We start from the raw sequence: 19,421 nt of genomic DNA, 5'->3' as shown, positions 1-19,421 counted from the left end.
GAAAACCTGTGTTTATTAATTATATAAGTTGATTGGACCACCCTTTCAGTTTCAGCTTTCTCCTGTGAAATGTTAATTGAACATAAGATATCTGTAATCTTTGTATAGTTAGTAAGTGCCATGTTTGAACAAATAAACACAACATTCTAAATTTTAGAGAAAAACGAAATGGTCACTATGGCAATACATGTCAGTCAGTTTCATCTTGTCATACTAAAATAGTCTCTTGCTCTTGCTCTGCGGTCTCCCATCTAACCGTATCACAGAGTGACAGAGTGATTGCCCTTTGTAGAATTGAGTAACTTTGCTTTGTTCACAATAGTTAATAATGTGTCAGTTATAAATGCACCACACACATTATTAATAAAAAAAGAAAACTGTCTTCAGTTTTATTACTTTACATTTTTATGCTACTTTAGAAAACATAAAAACATAAAAGCTTTTAAAGTGTAATTAGTAGTGAACTCTTGAGACCACTTCACAATGAAAAGTCATTTCATCATTTTTAAAAGTATTAATTATGGTACATGATACAAATATTATTTGAAATGGTATGAAATACAGTCAGACCTTTGTTAACAGCAGCCTCCAGATAAAAACTACTACCATAGAACTATTTGTTCTTCCTGTTTATCATTGACTTTTGTTGGGAGACCACCCGTAAAGTTAAACTAAGATCGCTATTTTCATTTCCCAAAGATGATCTTTATAAACAGGTTTGACTGCAATATGAAATATCTTTCGAAAGTGATAAGAGCAGCAACATTTTAAAAGCTATTTTTAGCTTGGCTATTCCAAGAATAGTTGGAGCGGTTGCACTCACCTATTCGACAATGTCGTTATCCAAGTCTGCATCCCGATTATGTCAAGTTTTTGTATGTAAGCTGGTATCTCAGTAACCACTAGTAGAAATGGATTGGAAACTGCAGACACTTATTCACTGTGATGAATTGACTTGCATTGCACAGGTTCCATAACTATACTTTTCTATTTTACAAAATTATGCCCCCTTTTTGGCTTTGCAGTTTTATATAAGCTGGTATCTCAGTACCTAGTTATGGGAATGGATTGAAACTTCACACACTTATTCACTTAATGATCAGACATGCAATACATTAGTTCCATAACTCTACTTTGCATTTTAACAAAAGCATTTTTACAAAAAATATGCCCCCTTTTCAACTTGGCAATTTTTTATTAAGTTTTTCCATGTAAGCTGATATCTCAGTATCCACAAATGAGAATCTTTACAAAATTATGCCCCTTTTTTGACCTTTATATTCATTCAGTTAACAAGGTAATTCAAGTGACAAGGCTGTTGAATAATCCAGCATTGCTGTCCTCTGACAATTCATATTGTTTGTCAGTAAGTATATGCTGTTATGATTTTCTTCATCCATTTGAAAGAATTTATACGTTGCCATTTCTTTAAGTGTAGCAGGGTAATATTTTAGGGCTTGAACCCTTATTTGAGGAAATACGGTAGTTCAACAAAATGAAAGGGTTTTACATTTTCTAGTGCATTTTTAATAGAATATGAGTTATACAATATAACATAAAATGTAATATTAATGTAAACTTATTACAAACTGATGATTGGTGTGCATTTTGGTACGCATTCATAGCATGGTTTACAAGGCAAGAAAATGAGCTTTTTTGTTTTATAGGCATCTAATAATAATATAATAAAGTGTGATAAGATTTTAATACATTTTTATTTGAATTAATATATTTTTTCTTTTATGTCAAAGGCGTGATAATTATTGTAGAAAAAGTAAATTAAGAGGCAAAAGGAATGGCCAATATAAGTTAATGAGTTAAATTAATATGAAACTGTCTGCAATTTTCTCACCTCCTCAGAGGGAGGTTCATGTAGAATGACAAACACTTGCATTTAATTTGGCTTCTCTTTTTTCTGACAATAAAAATTTGATAGTCTCTATTGTGTGCAGATTTGTCTGACTTACTTTAGCTAAATGGTTAAGGTATTGTACTAAGAATTTATCTAAATCTTTGCCAGTATTTTCAGACATTTCATACCAGCGATATACAGCATACAAAATTTTGTTTTTATGCTCCCTTAAGGGGAATCATATAGTCTCTGCTTCATGCGTCCATCCGTCTATGTGCCCATCATTCCCGCAATTCTTGTCTGTAGTATTTCTCAGCAACCATTGGCTGGAACTTAGCTAAATTCACTCCCAAGAGGAGATAGGCATATTGTCTTTTTGTGTTCCAATTGGATGATTTTTCACTTAGTTATTGCCTTTTGATTATTCAGCATTAGTATACTGTAGTACCATTTCTTGCATGGAGTATTCCTGATCAGCCACTTGCTAGAATTCTTTTAAACTTCATAAGAAGCTTCACTTCTAAGAGAAGATGTGCTCATTATTGGATGATTGTTCTCTGAGTTATTGCCCTTCGATTATTCAACATTAGTATGATAGCACTGATTTCTTTTCTAGAGTATTCATTGAAATTTCAAAGGAAGCTTCACTTCCTAGAAAAGATGCACATATTATCTAAGATATTGCCCTTTTATTATTCAGCATTAGTACCAGTATTATTATAGGACCATTTCTTGTCTGGAGTATTCCTCAACAACCAATGGTTGGAATTCATTGGAACTTCATAGGAAGCTTCACTAACAATATTAGCTTCATGTTTTGGTTGGATGATTTTTCACAGAGTTATTGCCCTTTGGTTATATACTAGAGCACCATTTCTTATCAGGAGTATTCCTGAGCAACCCTTGGATAGAATTCAATGAAACTTCTTAGGAAGCTTTATTCCCAGGAGGAGATGTGCATATTATCTTCATCTTCTGGTCAGGAGATTTTTTACAGAGTTATTGCTCTTTAATTATTCAACACAAGTGCCCAGTTGAATTCAGCTTTTGTGCTTTTAATATGGAATAATCATATTTCGGGGAGTGTCCATCGATTTTACAGATATTTTCTTTTTTTTTTTTTTTTTTTTAAGGGAAGATGCTACAAATACAAAATGTCAAAGATATTTTGCTGTCAAAATTATGAATATATAGTATGTCACAGACAAAAGTATAATGCTATGTTGCTTGATTTGGAGGATCAGCCCTTCAAATTTATATATATATATGAATGATCAGAAAGACCACAACACTGATCAGAGCAAGTATGTAAAAATACTATACAAGGATACACTCCCATAAAGTGTGCTTTAATATTGTGAACATGAAAATAATAATTTGCATATCTTGTTAAGATTATGGGATTGTTTAAAGTTATTCCCTAGCATAAAATCAAAACTGAGGAGATAACATCTTTTATATCCTCATAATGCATGACACATTAAATTGATTGATTGATTAATTCATTAAATGAGCTGAAAAAGTAACTGTAAGGCTGAGTGTTCATACCTATATGTGACATAGATAGGGGCTGAGATAGGGACATTAAATGAGCCGTGCCATGGGAAAACCAACATAGTGGGTATGCGACCAGCATGGATCCAGACCAGCCTGCGCATTTGCGCAGTCTGGTCAGGATCCATGCTGTTCGCTTTCAAAGCCTATTACAATTAGAGAAACTGTTAGCGAACAGCATGGATCCTGACCAGGCTGCGCGGATGTGCAGGCTGGTCTGGATCCTTGTTGGTCGCATACCCACTATGTTGGTTTTCCCATGGCACGGCTCAAATGTAAGTTATCTTGTTCGAAATCATATAATTGCAATATTTACTTGCTTCCTTCATTCAGCAAATTCAGCGCTATCAGTACAGGAATGAAAAAATATGATCGTAAAAAAATGGTTACAGAAAATTATATAAAAATTTATCCCAATGTGTGGCCATGTATTTTAATGTATATCTTTAGCAGTGTTGGTGGCTCTGCAATATTGTAGTTGCAGAACATTAGAAGGTTTACAGTATAGTTGAACAGAACTTGTGTGGATACTTCCGCTAGTCTTAAGTAAGTCATTCTGGCTTGCACTCGTGTTGAATAAGTCATATGAAAATAAAATTGCCTTTTTAGCTCAGCTGAGCACAAAATGAGTTATTGCGATCACTAACCATCTGTTATCCATTCACACTTTTCTTAAAACAATGTCACCTCTGAAACTGTGGGTGGAAATTGATGAAACTTGGTCTGGATGTTTGTTGGTCTTTTTCCAAAATTATTCAAATGGTTCCGCTTACTTGTACATATGAGCTGCCAGAGCTAAAGATAGAAAAATCTTCAAACAACATCTTAACCCCTAGTCCAATTTTCAAATATTTTCACACAAATGGTCCTATATGACCCTCTGTCAAGATTGTTCAAATTACTGCAATTTGTTACAAAACATGGCAATTAGGGGGTTGGTCAGTTTTCCCTATATGTATATATTGGAAACTTTAAAAATATTCTTGTATGAAACTGCCTGGTTTTTAAATAACTTCACACAAAAGGTCCTTGTGTGATCCTCTACCAAGATTGTTCAAATTATTCTGATGCATCAAAAAAAGCACCGCCACCAGAGGGGGTGGTCACTTTTCCCTATATACTTAGTTCCAAAAGAAAGTGTGCACTTTTTAAGTTTAAATATTTCAAAAAATTCCCGGACGTTTTTGTTTCATTTTTTCATACACTAACTCTCAGGTATAACTTAAAATCTAAAATGCACACCAATTTGTTTACGAACTGTTTAAATGTTGGTACCAAACATTATAAGTTTTCATGAAAATAACCGAGAAAAAATAACAGAAAACTAAGTGCCATTTCTTTTGGAACTGAGTGTATGTATATATATACTGGTAACTTTAAAATTCTTTTTGTATGAAACTGTTGGCCTAATCACATAAATGTTCCTTTGGTGACCCTTTATGAAGATTGCTCAATTTATTCTACATTGTCCAAAAACATGCCCCCCAGGGGACGTGGTTACTTTTCATATATGTATATATTGTGGAAACTTTAAAAATCTCCTTATCTGAAACTGCTGGCCAGATTTTAGAATAGTTTTACACAGATGTTTCTTAGGTGACCCTTTACAGACAATTTACAAGTTATTTCATTCTGTCAAATAACATGGCCACCAGAGAGGGTGTGGTCACTTTTCCCAGTATGTATATAGATGAAACTTTAAAAATCTTGTTGTTTGATATTGTCTCTTAGTTTCCTTTGTCATCATTCCCCTAACCTCTTACCTCACCGCCCCTGCCCCTCTCCCAAAACAACACACACAATACCTGCCCGTAGAAACTTTTAAGACACTAGCACTATTTCAGAATGATTTCGCAGACATTTTTCTTGTGTAACCATCTACCAAAATTGTTAAAGCACATGGTGTAACTCAGGTAAGCAATCAAGGGCCAATATGACCCCTCTTGTTAGTGATAGTAAAAGTCTTGGTGCGTAACAGGACTGTATGCTAGAAACTATATGTACTATGTTGAGATAAAAATAATACCATAAAATTAATGTTTCAAATATTGTGAGACAGGGGTCAGTTAAAAAGATATATAACATACATGTATTATACTTATTCAAGTTTCCTACTTGGTAACACTATGTACAAAAGAATTTCTCATTTTTACTCCTTAAACTGACTTGATAATAAATTTATGAATTTTATGGCAGGTAAAAAAGTGATAAGGTGTGTTTCCAGCTTGTATGAGTGATGTAAAGCAATAAATGAATAGTTTTTTTGAAAAGAATTGAAATAAAATTTCTATTAAACAACATCAAGATCTGTGTTAACTCCATTCACATTCACAGTTGATGAAAATAATTGAAATTTATGGGTACAGTACCAGAAATATGGTCTGTAACTATGGAAATAAGTTAATCAAATGTGCCCTGCAGACAGCTTTGGTGTATTAAAGATAGGTCTGATAAAATCTTATCATATAGACATGTTTTCAAACATTTTGGTCATATTTTTTAAAATTATTTTTTTCAGTCACTGTTAACACAATGCATTTTGACATGTAATAAAAAGAAATAACTGTATAATTTAATTAATGTTTTAAAAATTCAAATTTTCACTATCAGTTAACAACATCAAGTAAAGATGAATATAAATTACATTAACCTGACACAATGGTTTAGGCGTAAGAAAAAAAATTGTTTGTTTCCGGTATCCCGACTTACCCAAAATTTTTGGCCCGACCCTAAATGTTTTTATGGCCTTGGAGAATATTTTTTTCAACTTTTTAACAAAAAGATGCAAAACTGCACTTTTTATGCTTTAAACATAGCCAGTGATGTTAGAAATCAACTTACTGATGCTCTAAAGGCATAACCCCCTTATTAGTAATCATTTTATGACAAAAAAATAATTTCCGAAAAGTCCCCCTAAATAAAAAAAAATTCAAAAAAAAAAAAAAATTCCAACCTACCTACCCTAATTTTTTAGCTCATCTGATTTTTTGAAAAAAAATGATGAGTTATTGTCATCACTTGAGCGGTTGTCGGCGTCGGCGTCGGCGTCGGCGTCGGCGTCTGCGTCGGCGTTGCCTGGTTAAGTTTTATGTTTAGGTCAGCTTTTCTCCTAAACTATCAAAGCTATTGCTTTGAAACTTGGAATACTTGTTCACCATCATAAGCTGACCCTGTATAGCAAGAAACATAACTCCATCTTGCTTTTTGCAAGATTTATGGCCCCTTTTGTACTTAGAAAATATCAGATTTCTTGGTTAAGTTTTATGTTTAGGTCAACTTTTCTCCCAAACTGTCAAAGCTATTGCTTTGAAACTTGGAATACTTGTTCACCATCATAAGCTGACCCTGTACAGCAAGAAACATAAATCCATCTTGCTTTTTGCAAGATTTATTGCCCCTTTTGGACTTAGAAAGTCAGTTTTCTTGGTTAAGTTTTATGTTTAGGTCAGCTTTTATCCTAAACTATCAAAGCTATTGCTTTAAAACTTGCAACACTTGTTCACCATCATAAGTTGACCCTGTACAGCAAGAAACATAACTCCATCCTGCTTTTTGCAAGATTTATGGCCCCTTTTGGACTTAGAAAATATCAGATTTTTTGGTTAAGTTTTATGTTTAGGTCAACTTTTTCTCTTAAACTATCAAAGCTATTGCTTTGAAACTTGCAACACTTGTTCACCATCATAAGCTGACCCTGTACAGCAAGCAGCGTAACTCCATCCTGATTTTTGCAATAATTATTGCCCCTTTTGGACTTAGAAAATCATTTTCTTGGTTGAGTATTATGTTTAAGTCAACTTTTCTCATAAACTATCAAAGCTATTGCTTTAAAACTTGCAACAGTTTTTCACCATCATAAGTGGACGCTGTACATCAAGAAACATAACTTTATCCTGCTTTTTGCAAGAATGATGGCCCTTTTTAGACTTAGAAAATCATGGGTAGGACAATATTTCTATTACACAAAAAAAATCAGATGAGCGTCAGCACCCGCAAGGCGGTGCTCTTGTTTCAGCATGTTACCGGAAACAAAGAATTTTTTTTTTAGGCCTTAAGGATAACATGGTGTAATTGTAACTGGATGGTAATTATTAAATGAAATTTTGTCACTTTAAAGACATTCAAAATTAGAAACGTTTCACTGAGAGATTTTTCAAACTTTATCATTTTTTGGAGGAGATAATCGGTTTTGAAGTTAACATTGAAGCCTATCGGAAATATATAATTTCTTTGATTATAAGAATCTGAACTTGAGTTTCGAGAAAATTTTGCGGTAGAAACCTGCATTATATGATTCTGTTACAAATACCAAAAAGAAATCTTAAAATTCCCCATAGGAAAAAGAGAAAATCATTTTTTTTCTTATTTTCAGGGGAGATAACTCATGAAAAAAAAAATTTATAAGGGGAGGTAATCCAAAGGATTTTTTTAAAACTTCTTCACTATATAACTTGTCAATTATAATGCACCTTATTTCTTCAAATCTTACATTATCGAGTTGTATGTACACTTTTAATGAAATATAGGCCTATTACAGGTAGTCATGTTTAGAATTTAGATAAAGCAAGAAGATGATTTTTTGAATATTATATGACCTTTGACAAGTCTTTTTGTTAGGTGATATTTTAATGTTTGTTTGGAAAAAAAATGTAGGGTTTTATTGAAGACGATGGTACATTTTCGGCACAACCAGATTTCTTTGGATACTTAAAACATGTAACAGTAGGCAATTAACATTACAAGTTTTAGCTTGACTATTCAAAGGATAGTTAAATCTGCAACACTGACCTGTGTGCCCTCTTAGTATACAGTATTTTTTTTCCTACATAAGCTGGTATAAGCTGGTATCTCAGTAACCACACTTGTTCAATGTCATGCCCTGACATGCATTGCACAGGTTCCATAATTATATTTTGCTTTTTCTCAAAATTATGCACCTTTTTGTATTCTTTATTAAATGACTTGAATTAAGTCAACAGCTCTTTGTTATTACATAAAATATAAATCTTTGATTACAGTTTTGTTATCTTTGTTTTGCAACTTTATTTCCTTTCTTTCCAAATTTCAATTTTGTTTTTGTCTTAAATTTGCAATGTGCTTTTTCAGTGATTCAACATTTTTTTTACTTAGTGATGCTACAAGAAATGTATACATGTATAGAAGTTAAATAGTTTCTGAAGCAAAGAATGAATATTGCGATTATTTATCAAGGTAAAATTTGAATGACTGAAGATGTTTGATGATAAAATTGAAAGGAAAACAACAATTTTTGCATTGTTATAGCAAATTCGTATTTGTATGTAAGTTTGTTTGTTTTGTTGGTTCACAGAGCACTTTTTCAGGTTTAATGGTTTAAGGAAACCCCAATTTTCCCTTCTTGGCATTACTTTAGGTCCAGACTGTGTACCTACACAAGAACCATTGACATGGGAGCCACCCAGTTAGATTTCTCACATGTCAAAGTTCTGCTATTACTAGCAGGGTTTCTAGCCAGTAGCAGTGAGGGCGAAGTGGTTCAAAGTCAGTGACTTGAACTGCCAGACTAACATGAAGGCCCCTGTTAACTACTGTTGATAGGCCAGTTTTCTTTATCTTTTATATATAAAGATTCATAGATATGGTCAAGAATTTCTTTATAAAGTAAAATAAATAAAGCAGATGGCTGTTTCTTTGACATTAAAATATACTGTAAACAAGTGCTGAATTGAACTTTTGGTTAGGGGCAGCTTTACTTTCTTCAAGGATATATATCAGGTCATGTAGGTATTTATTATGTATTTTGTTTCATTTACATTCTTTGGGTTTGTTTATTTTGAAACATGTGGGAAATCTTACAAAGACTAAAAGACAAATAAGAAATTCTGACAGCCTAAGAAATGTTGTGGTGTTTATTTTTGCTCTCCAGGTCTCAATCAATTATTCTGATGATTTAGAGAATAAGTAATTCCTGTGAGAAAAGTTTCAGTTTCTATCACACACATTTTTCTGTGGATAACAAACACATGTGTTACATGGTGAAACCTGACCACTGAGATGAAAATAACAGTTGGGAACAATTTGACATATTAAAAGTTCAAGTCAGTGCAGAAAAAGAGTTCCACTTCTTGTGTTCTTTTTAGATATATTTGTTTAACACCAGTGGTTCTGAGACTTTGTGTTAGTATGGCCTGGTGACATTGGTCAAGGACAAGGAGAATGCAGTATACTTTCAGCTAACAGGGACTAATCTACACACTTTAGGCGAAAAATTATTTTTCTCATGAATCCATAGACAGTGAGTACTCAGAAAGTGACTAGTGGTACAAACGTATTGACAAATGCTTTCTGCAAGATATTCTTGAAAATAACCAAAAATATTGTGCAGAAAGTACTAAACCGTTGCAACAGTTTTGACATAATGCAGAAAATTTACATTGTTGCTGCATTTTTAGCCCACCATCATCAGATGGTGGGCTATTAAAATCACTCTGCGTCCGTGGTCCGTCCGTCCGTCCGTTAACAATTTCTCGTTATCGCATCTCCTCAGAAACTACTGGGGGGATTTTGACCAAACTTTGTCAGAATGATGTATTGGTACCCTAGTTGTGTCCCCCTGAAAATCAGACTGGTTCAACAATTTATGAGTGAGTTATGGCCCTTTGTTTATTTCTATATTTTACATAGATTTATATAGGGAAAAACTTTGAAAACCTTCTTATCCAAAACCACAGAGACTAGGGCTTTGATATTTGGTTTGAAGCATCATCTAGTGGTCCTCTACCAAGATGATTCAAATTATTTCTCTGGGGTCAAATATTGCCCCGCCCTGGGGGTCACGTAGTTTATAATGACTTATATAGGGAAAAACTTTGAATAACTCCTTGTCCAAAACCACAGGGCCTAGGGCTTTGATATTTTGTATGTGACATCATCTAGTGGTCTTCAACTAAGATTGTTAATATTATACCCCTGGGGTCAAATATGGCCCCGCCCTGGGGGTCATATTGTTTACATAGACTTACATAAGGAAAAACTTTGAAAATCTTCTTGTCCGAACCACAAAGCCTAAGGCTTTGATACTTGTAATGTAGCATCATCTAGTGGTTCTCTACCAAGTTTGTTCAAATTATCGCCCTAGGGTCAAAAATGGCCCCGCCCCGGGGGTCACATGGTTCATATAGACTTATATAGGGAAAAGCTTTTAAAATGTTCTTGTCAATAACTAAAGCATTCAAATTTGGACCACATGTATATTTTTGAGTGGCAAGATGAACCTTGACACAAGTTAACCTTGATTTTGACCTAGTGACCTACTTTCACATTTCTGTAGCTACAGCCTTCAAATTTGGACCACTTGTATATTTTTGAGTGGCAAGATGAACCTTGACATGAGTTGACCTTGATTTTGACCTAGTGACCTACTTCCACATTTCTGTAGCTACAGCCTTCAAATTTGGACCACATACATAGTTTTGTGCACTGGAAAAAACTTTGACCTTGATTTTGACCTAGTGACCTACTTTTACATTTTTGAAGGTACAGGCGTCAAATTTAGACCATATGCGTAGTTCCGTGTTTCAAAATGAAATTTGACATTGATTTTGCCCTAGTGACCTACTTTCACATTTCTCAAGCTACAGCCTTCAAATTTGGACCACATGCATAGTTTTGTGTGCCGAAAAAAACTTTGACCTTCACATTGACCTAGTGACCTACTTTCACATTTTTAAGGTACAGGCTTCAAATTTGGACCACATGCATAGTTTTGTATTCCGGAATGAAATTTGACCATGATTTTGACCTAGTGACCTACTTTTACATTTCTCAAGCTACAGCCTTCAAATTTGGACTACTTGCATAGTTTTGTGTACCGAAATGAACTTTGACCTTTACATTGACCTAGTGACCTACTTTCACATTTTTAAGGTACAGGCTTCAAATTTGGACCACATGCATAGTTTTGTATTCTGAAATAAAATTTGACTTTGATTTTGACCTAGTGACCTACTTTTACATTTCTCAAGCTACAGCCTTCAAATTTGGACCACTTGCATAGTTTTGTGTACCGAAATGAACTTTGACCTTTACATTGACCTAGTGACCTACTTTCACATTTTTAAGGTAAAGGCTTCAAATTTGGACCACATGCATAGTTTTGTATTCTGAAATAAAACTTGACCTTGATTTTGACCTAGTGACCTACTTTTACATTTCTCAAGCTATAGCCTTCAAATTTGGACCACATGCATAGTTTTGTGTACCGAAATGAACTTTGACCTTTACATTGACCTAGTGACCTACTTTCACATTTTTGAAGGTACAGGCTTCAAATTTGGACCACATGCATAGTTTTGTATTCCGAAATAGAATTTGACCTCGATTTTGACCTAGTGACCTACTTTTGCATTTCTCAAGCTACAGCCTTCAAATTTGGACCACTTGCATAGTTTTGTGTACCGAAATGAACTTTGACCTTAAGATTGACCTAGTGACCTACTTTCACATTTCTGTAGCTACAGGCTTCAAATTTAGACCACATGCATAGGATTGTGTACTGAAACAAACTTTGACCTTGACATTGACCTGGTGACCTACTTTCACATTTCTCAAGCTACAGCTTTTGAATTTGGACCACATGCACAGTGTTGTGTACGGAAATGAAATTTGACCTTGAGGTAGTCAGTAAGTCTTGAAATTTGGAACACTCAAAAATGGCACATTGGTGGACGCCAAGATCACTCTGTGATCTCTTGTTACTAATATCTAACTTTTATTTTCACCCATTTTATCATTTTTAGTGTCATATAATATACATTCTATTCCAAACTTTGTAGAAATGAACTTACTGAAAAAAAAACACCCAAACTATGGGCTAGTAGCTTTAAAATGGGATTCATTGTTACTATGTCCTCACTCTGTTCTTACACAGTCACTCAGGGTATAAGAATTTGAAAAAATACCTAAATTATTACATTACATTGACAAACTAGTAACCACTAGTATTAGTGTTCACTGAAAAAAAGAGATAAACAATCTCAAACACCTAATATTGTGGTGTTATCTGTTCAGAAGTGGAAACTGTAAGGTTTTAATGGATGTATAATCTCTTAAATAATGATTACTGTGTCCTAAGATTATACTGATAGACTAAATTCTACAGTAGTAGCCATATTTTACAGTGACAATTATTACATTTTAAAATGTAATCAAATACAGAGAGGTGACAACTGACTGATATGATAAATCAAGGATTTTAAGGCGGAGGCCAATAATATCACTCTATTTCCCTTAAAGTGGAAATATGCGCATTTTCCAAGTAAAAATCCAGCTGAAATAGATGTGTGTGTAAAAAGAGTGGAGGAAATTATGGCTTTTAACCCAATATACCAAACTCTTTCTGTTACCAGTACGAAATAATAACTTTCCAAATATGACTTTTCTTATTTTGACTGGGGCAGTCTTTTTTAAAAAGGTCAAACTGCACGCAGGAGTTGCTTCCCTTCAACTTCAGAAATCTCTACTATAGGTAAGGGAGATCACTGCGTACAAGATTGAAGAAAAGAACTATTATTTTATTAGTCCGATTTCTTTATTTCTAAAGCATCAACTTCAAGTACTTATGTGGCATTATCATTAATTTAACACATTTAAATGCACAGCAACCTAATACTGCTTTTATAAAACATTCACCAAAAACACACTATGTGCAGTAAGATGCACATAATGCCACTTTAAGAAATTTTGCAAGACTTTAGTATGCATATAATTTGTAGAAAAAAGTTGGTTGAAAGTAGCAGTTTGTGATTCTGCCACTTTAAATATGCTTAATTTATAATATGATGAAATTCTACACTTTCTTGTTCACATACAAGTACAAAATAGCTGTTGCAAATAAAATACCATTTTCTTGCTAGATTAGCCTGCTTTTTTTGTACAATAAAACTACAGGCACTGTTTTTTTGTTTGAAATGTTGTTTTGCTTAAAATTTTGCATGCCCAAAATCTTTTTATGCAATAGTATGCATCATTAAAAATTTTGGAGAAACCTGAATACACATCACTGTAATTTTCTGAGTGAGAAAGGGACCATAATTTTGACTGAATGGGAAGTTTCTCCTTACTGACAGACACATTCAGCTAAGCTTTATTTGACAGTCTATATACAGTGATAAATGCTAGGTTTGAAGGTATCTAGCTGGACAGTAAGATTTATGCTTAGTTTCACCTTCAATAAACAAACATTTGACTACTCGTGTAATCCTAAGCTTTATGCTTAGTTTAGCTGTGTGTAAAGCTAAGAATTATGCTTGATTTTAATGCCTGTATATCATATATGGACTGATGAAAGCTAGTTTGGGCTGTCTACAAACACAATGATATATGCAAGGTTTGGCTGTCAATAGTCACACTGATATATGCAAGGCTTGGCTGTCTACAAACACGATGATATATGTCAGTAGTCACACTGATATATACTAGGTTTGGTTGTCTAAAAGACACAGTGATATATACTAAGTTTGGCTGTTTGTAAATACAGTGATATATGCAAGGTTTGGCTGTCAAAAGTCACACTGATATATGCAAGGTTTGGCTGTCAATAGTCACACTGATATATGCTAGGTTTTGTTGTCTAAAAACACAGTGATATATACTAAGTTTGGCTGTTTGTAAATATAGTGATATATACTAGGTTTGGCAGTCAACAAACACAATTATATATGCAAGGTTTGGCTGTCAATAGTCACACTGATATATATGCTAGATTTGGCTGTCAGTAGTCACACTGATATATGCTAGGTTTGGCTGTCAATAGACACACTGATATATGATAGGTTAGGCTATCTATAGACACAATGATATATGCTAGTTTGCTTGTCTATAAACATGCCGATGTATGCTAGATTTGGCTGTCTGTAGACTCGGTGATATACGCTAGGTATAGCTTTCTATAGTCACACTGATATATGCTAGGTTTGGCTGTCTATAGACACAATGATATATGCTAGATTTGGTTGCCTGTAGCCACAGTCATATATCCTAGGTTTTTCTTGCATGCCGGACAGGATTTTCCCATGCTTTTCCGGTGCTAGAAAAACTCATCTTACACCCAGGGGTGTAAGATGACTCACATGTTATAATTTACGAATGAATGCGTAAATTCATACAAATTTAACAAAATAGCGCCTTAAAGAAAAACCTTCGTTTTTCTTTATATCTTCTACAAACTGAGGAATAAGGCATGCAAGAAAAAGAATCAGTCACTAGCAGCTTTTAGAGGTGAGAATATCCGGCACTTGGGTAACTGTTTAGGCAGTAACTCGGCAGGAGCCTCGTTACCACCTAAGCAGTTACCCTCGTGCCTGATATTCCCATCTTTACCTGCAACCAGTGAAAGATTCTTATAAGCTGTCTGTAGACACAAAAATATATACTAAATTCTGCTGTCTATAGTCATAATGATATGTGCTAAGTTTGGCATTATATAGACTCCGTGATATATGCTAGGTTTGGCTGGCTACAGACAAGATGATATATGCTAGGTTTGGCTGTCTATAGACAAGGTGGTATATGCTAGGTTTGGCTCGCTATCTGTAGACACTATGGTTTATGCTAGGTTTGGATTGCTGTCTATATACACATGATATATAGAGGATATTACATGAGTGTCTTTTCATATTGAATTTATTAAACGAGTTGAATAAAATTATAAATTTATCAATTTTATTCAACGAGTTTAATAAATTTAATATGGAAAGTCACAAATGTAATATTCTTTTTATCATATGTTAGCCTTTCTTGTCGAAACATCAAAAAATCGACTTTCTTTTACTATATAAACAAGACAATTTGACCAACGCCGCCTATACTATAAATGACGTCGACGTCAAAGCTTTATTACACTAATATGTATTATCGTATTATCATTTTTATTTAATGGCTTTATTACACTCCCGCGACGTCAAACATGTGATAAATTTTATTAACTATTCCAGGTATGATGATGGACTGCTGGAGGTAATGGCACTGTACTCATCATTCCATATAGCACAGCTACAGGTGGGCATGGCTTCACCACTGACACTAGGCCAAGCCAAAAATGTTAAGGTAATGTATTGCTGTTTTTCATCAAATTCTTGTAAACTTTTCAGCTCACCTGAGCACGAAGTGTGAGCTTTTGTGATCGCCCTGTGTCCATCGACTTTCGCCAAACGTCCCTCGTCAACAGTTTGACTGTTAACACTCTAGAGGTCACAATTTTGGCCCAATCTAAATAAAACTTGGTCAGAATGTTACCCTCAATAAAGTCTTGGACCAGTTTGATATTGGGTCATCTGGGATCATAAACAAGGTCACCAGGTCAAGTAAAAGGAAAAGCTTGTTAACACTCTAGAGGTCACAATTTTGGCCCAATCTTAATAAAACTTGGTTAGAATATTACCCTCAATAAAATCTTGGATAAGTTTGATATTGGGTTATCTGGGTCAAAAACTAGGTCACCAGGTCAAATCAAAGGAAAAGCTTGTTAACACACATTTATGACTATATCTTCATGAATCTTGGTCAGAATGTTAATCTTTAGGATCTTTACATCAAGCTCCAATCTGGGTCAGGTGGGCTAAAAAGCTAGGTCACCAGGTCAGATCAAAGGAAAAGCTTGTTAACACTCTAGAGGCCACATTTATGACTGTATCTTCATGAATCTTGGTCAGAATGTTAATCTTTAGGATCTTTACGTCAAACTCCAATCTGGGTCAGGTGGGCTAAAAAGCTAGGTCACCAGGTCAAATCAAAGGAAAAGCTTGTTAACACTCTAGAGGTCACAATTTTGGCCCAATCTTAATGAAACTTGGTCAGAATGTTACTCTCAATAAAATCTTGGACGAATCCAATAATGGGTCATCTGAGGTCAAAAACTAGGTCACCAGGTCAAATCAAAGGAAAAGCTTGTTAACACTCTAGAGGCCACATTTATGGCAATACAAAGTATGTCTATGAAACTTTATCAGAATGTTTGTCTTGATGACCTCAAGGTCAAGTCCGAATCTGGATCATGTGGGGTCAAAAACTAGGTCACCAGGTCAAAAAATAAAAGGAGAAGTTTGTTAACACTCTAGAGGTCACATTTATGACTTATCTTCATGAATCTTGGTCAGAATGTTAACCTTGATGATCTTTAGGTCAGGTTCGAATCTTGGTCATGTGGGATCAAAAACTAGGTCACCAGGTCAAATCAAAGGAAAAGCTAGTTAACTCTCTAGAAGCCACATTTGTGACCTTATCCTAATGAGACTTGGTCAGAATGTTAATCTTAATGATCTAAAGGTCAAGTTCCAATCTGGGTCAGGTGGGGTAAAAAACTAGGTCACCAGATCAAATCAAAGGTAAAGCTTGTTAACAATCTAGAGGCTACATTTACGATTGTATCTTCATGAAACTTGATCAGAATGTTAATCCTTATGATCTTAAGGTCAGTTTCGAATCTGGGTCATGTGGATTCAAAAACTAGGTCACTAGGTCAGATCAAAGGAAAAGCTAGTTAGCACTCTAGAGGCCACATTTATGACCATATCTTAATGAAACTTGGTCAGAATGTTAATCTTGATGATCTGATCTTTAGGTCAATAGGTCAGGTGAGCAATACAGGGCCTTCAGGGCCCTCTTGTTTCATATAGTCAAAGGTATATATTCCTCTACTTGAAGTTTTGAATTTGTGTATGATTGAATTTAGTTATGTCTGAACATTTTGTTACATCTAAAGGTGATATAAAAATGTTATCAAGGTCAGAATTAAATGTCACTATTTTCTATTTATAGATAACCTTAATTGGTAGCAATGCTCCAATGCAGTGTGATGGTGAACCATGGGAGCAGCACCCTGCAGAGATAAACATTAGATACCACAGGAAAGCTACTGTGTTAGCAAGGACACCACAAGACTTGTGAAACACCAGACTGTTGTGCTTAACAAGGTGGTCATATTGACAGTCTGCACATTGGCAAGGACTCTACAAGGATTAGTGATAAAATTTGGAAAAGGACAGCTTCTTATCTGCAAGGGTACCACAAGATCTATAAAATTTCAGATATTACATAGATATGTATCTTGTTAAAAAAACAGCTGAAGACATACAAATGTCAGAAATCATAGGATAGATTTCTTGTCTGCAGTGACTCAACAAAACCTGAGAAACAACAAATATCATAGTCAAGCTACAATTTTAGCATGGATACAGTAAGACTTGTTCAACATCTTTTAAAATTATGTTTTAGAAAAACATGTTTAGCAAGCAAGTTCAATTATCCATAAAAGACAACTTCATCAGGAAATGTACCTTGAGATATTAAACTTCAGATATTATTGGTGAGGGTTTGTTGTTAGCAAAGCATATCAACAGGTGTTAAATGTTAGATGTTTTAGGAAAATACTTGTCCTAGCAAGAAGACAAAACAGGATGTGTTGTATCATAAAGATGCTTCCTTGTTAACAAGGACACTACAGAAGACTTGCAAAACCTCAGGTATAAAAAAGAACATGTACCAATAGCAAGGATTTAAGTAGTACCATCTGTTAAAATATTATAGTTTATAAAATACATTTGCTATTAAGCCATTTTATCTCCCATAGACTGTTCATGGGCTAAAAATATTTTAAAGAAAATTGAAAAAAACTACATAGAAATATTTTTATACATAATCAGGATATCTGTACAGTAAAAGGCAGTGCAAGTTTTCAGTGATATTAAACTTCTTCATAGAATTATGAAATTCAAGATTGCTCATAGATTTTTCTACTCATTTTTCTATTTGATTATTTTTATGGTCCTTAATGATATACTTTTGTATTTATTAAGTTTAAATTTATATTTATGAAAACATGTCATTGAATATAAGTAAATTGTATCACGGCGGGTGTATGAAAGGATTTATGTTTAGGGTCACTAATTCAAATCCTTCTTTATCTGATTTAGGAATCTTTACAGAACCTCACTTTTTCCTAAAAAAAGTAGAGGGTTCCCTTGTGAAATGCCTGTCAATGGTGATCTGTTGCCCTAAAAATGAGGCATATTTACTCCTGTTTGCATATATTAAACCACATCTTTCAGTTTTGATCTATAAAACTTACCATCATTGGAATATAAACATGAAAAACTGTTTCATTTTATGTGGTATACATTCTAGCAGTGAAAAAGTTTGATTAATGCATCCATTCTACACATATATATACACTACTATACACTTTCAAAATTTTACAAAATACATTACATTCTGATACTTTTGCTGTAAGGGAATGTCACGGAATGTCACGGCCTCGTACCATTTAACACTGGGCATGGATATGAGCCTGATATGTAAGTTCCAGGGTTTACAGCAATGTGGACAAGTCAATACACTTGTTATAGTCCTTTATTTGATATCGTACTTCAATAATATAGACTACATCAATAACAGTTATCTCAGATTGATAATAATATATAATAAGTAATAGTACAAAATTTAACAAATACAAATAAACATACAATGAAAAAAAAAGAAAAGTTTAAAAAATTTTGAGAAAATGAAGTGATTCAAGAGAAAACATTTCTAGGCTCTAGCAAAGGATAATGTAAACTTGTCAAAATTAATAGGAAAAATGTTGTTTCCTCATTACCGTATTTGTACAAAATATGTAAAACCGTTGTTGAAAACATTGTAGTAATCTAGATGATTATCATCTTTGACATTGAAACAGACATTAGTCCCATAAACAGGTAAAATGTGAAAAGTTATAGACATTCATTCAGACCTATATTTTAAAATATCTTTATTGATTTTTATACACCTGAAGGGACGTATTATGTTATACCCTCGGTGTCCATCTCTCCGTCCATCTGTTAGCAGTTTCGTGTCCGCTCTGTAACTCTTCAACCCCTTGAAGGATTTCGAAGAAACTTGACACAAATGTTTACCGCATCAAGACGATACACATGGCACATGTTTCGGATTGCTTGCTTCAATGTCAAGGTCACTATCGGGGGTCAAAAGTCATTTGAGTTTG

The 19,421-nt window shown here is 34.1% G+C and overlaps 1 protein-coding gene across 1 annotated transcript in view; it reads left to right on the top strand.

Annotated features, from left to right (window-relative positions):
* The window catches only part of LOC123563556 (diacylglycerol kinase epsilon-like), a 76,244-nt gene extending 57,306 nt beyond the window's left edge, over positions 1-18,938 (top strand). The window contains exons 9-10 of the mRNA XM_045356410.2: positions 15,379-15,490; positions 17,201-18,938. Coding sequence (XP_045212345.2) covers positions 15,379-15,490; positions 17,201-17,329 — 241 coding nt within the window. The 3' untranslated portion in view covers positions 17,330-18,938. The remainder of the gene's footprint in view (positions 1-15,378; positions 15,491-17,200) is intronic.
* Positions 18,939-19,421: the final 483 nt, after the last annotated feature.

The sequence above is a fragment of the Mercenaria mercenaria genome, chromosome 2 (genome assembly GCF_021730395.1).
Source record: "Mercenaria mercenaria strain notata chromosome 2, MADL_Memer_1, whole genome shotgun sequence".
In the NCBI taxonomy this organism is placed as follows: Eukaryota; Metazoa; Mollusca; class Bivalvia; order Venerida; family Veneridae; genus Mercenaria; species Mercenaria mercenaria.
This window is presented reverse-complemented; position numbering and strand designations above follow the sequence as displayed.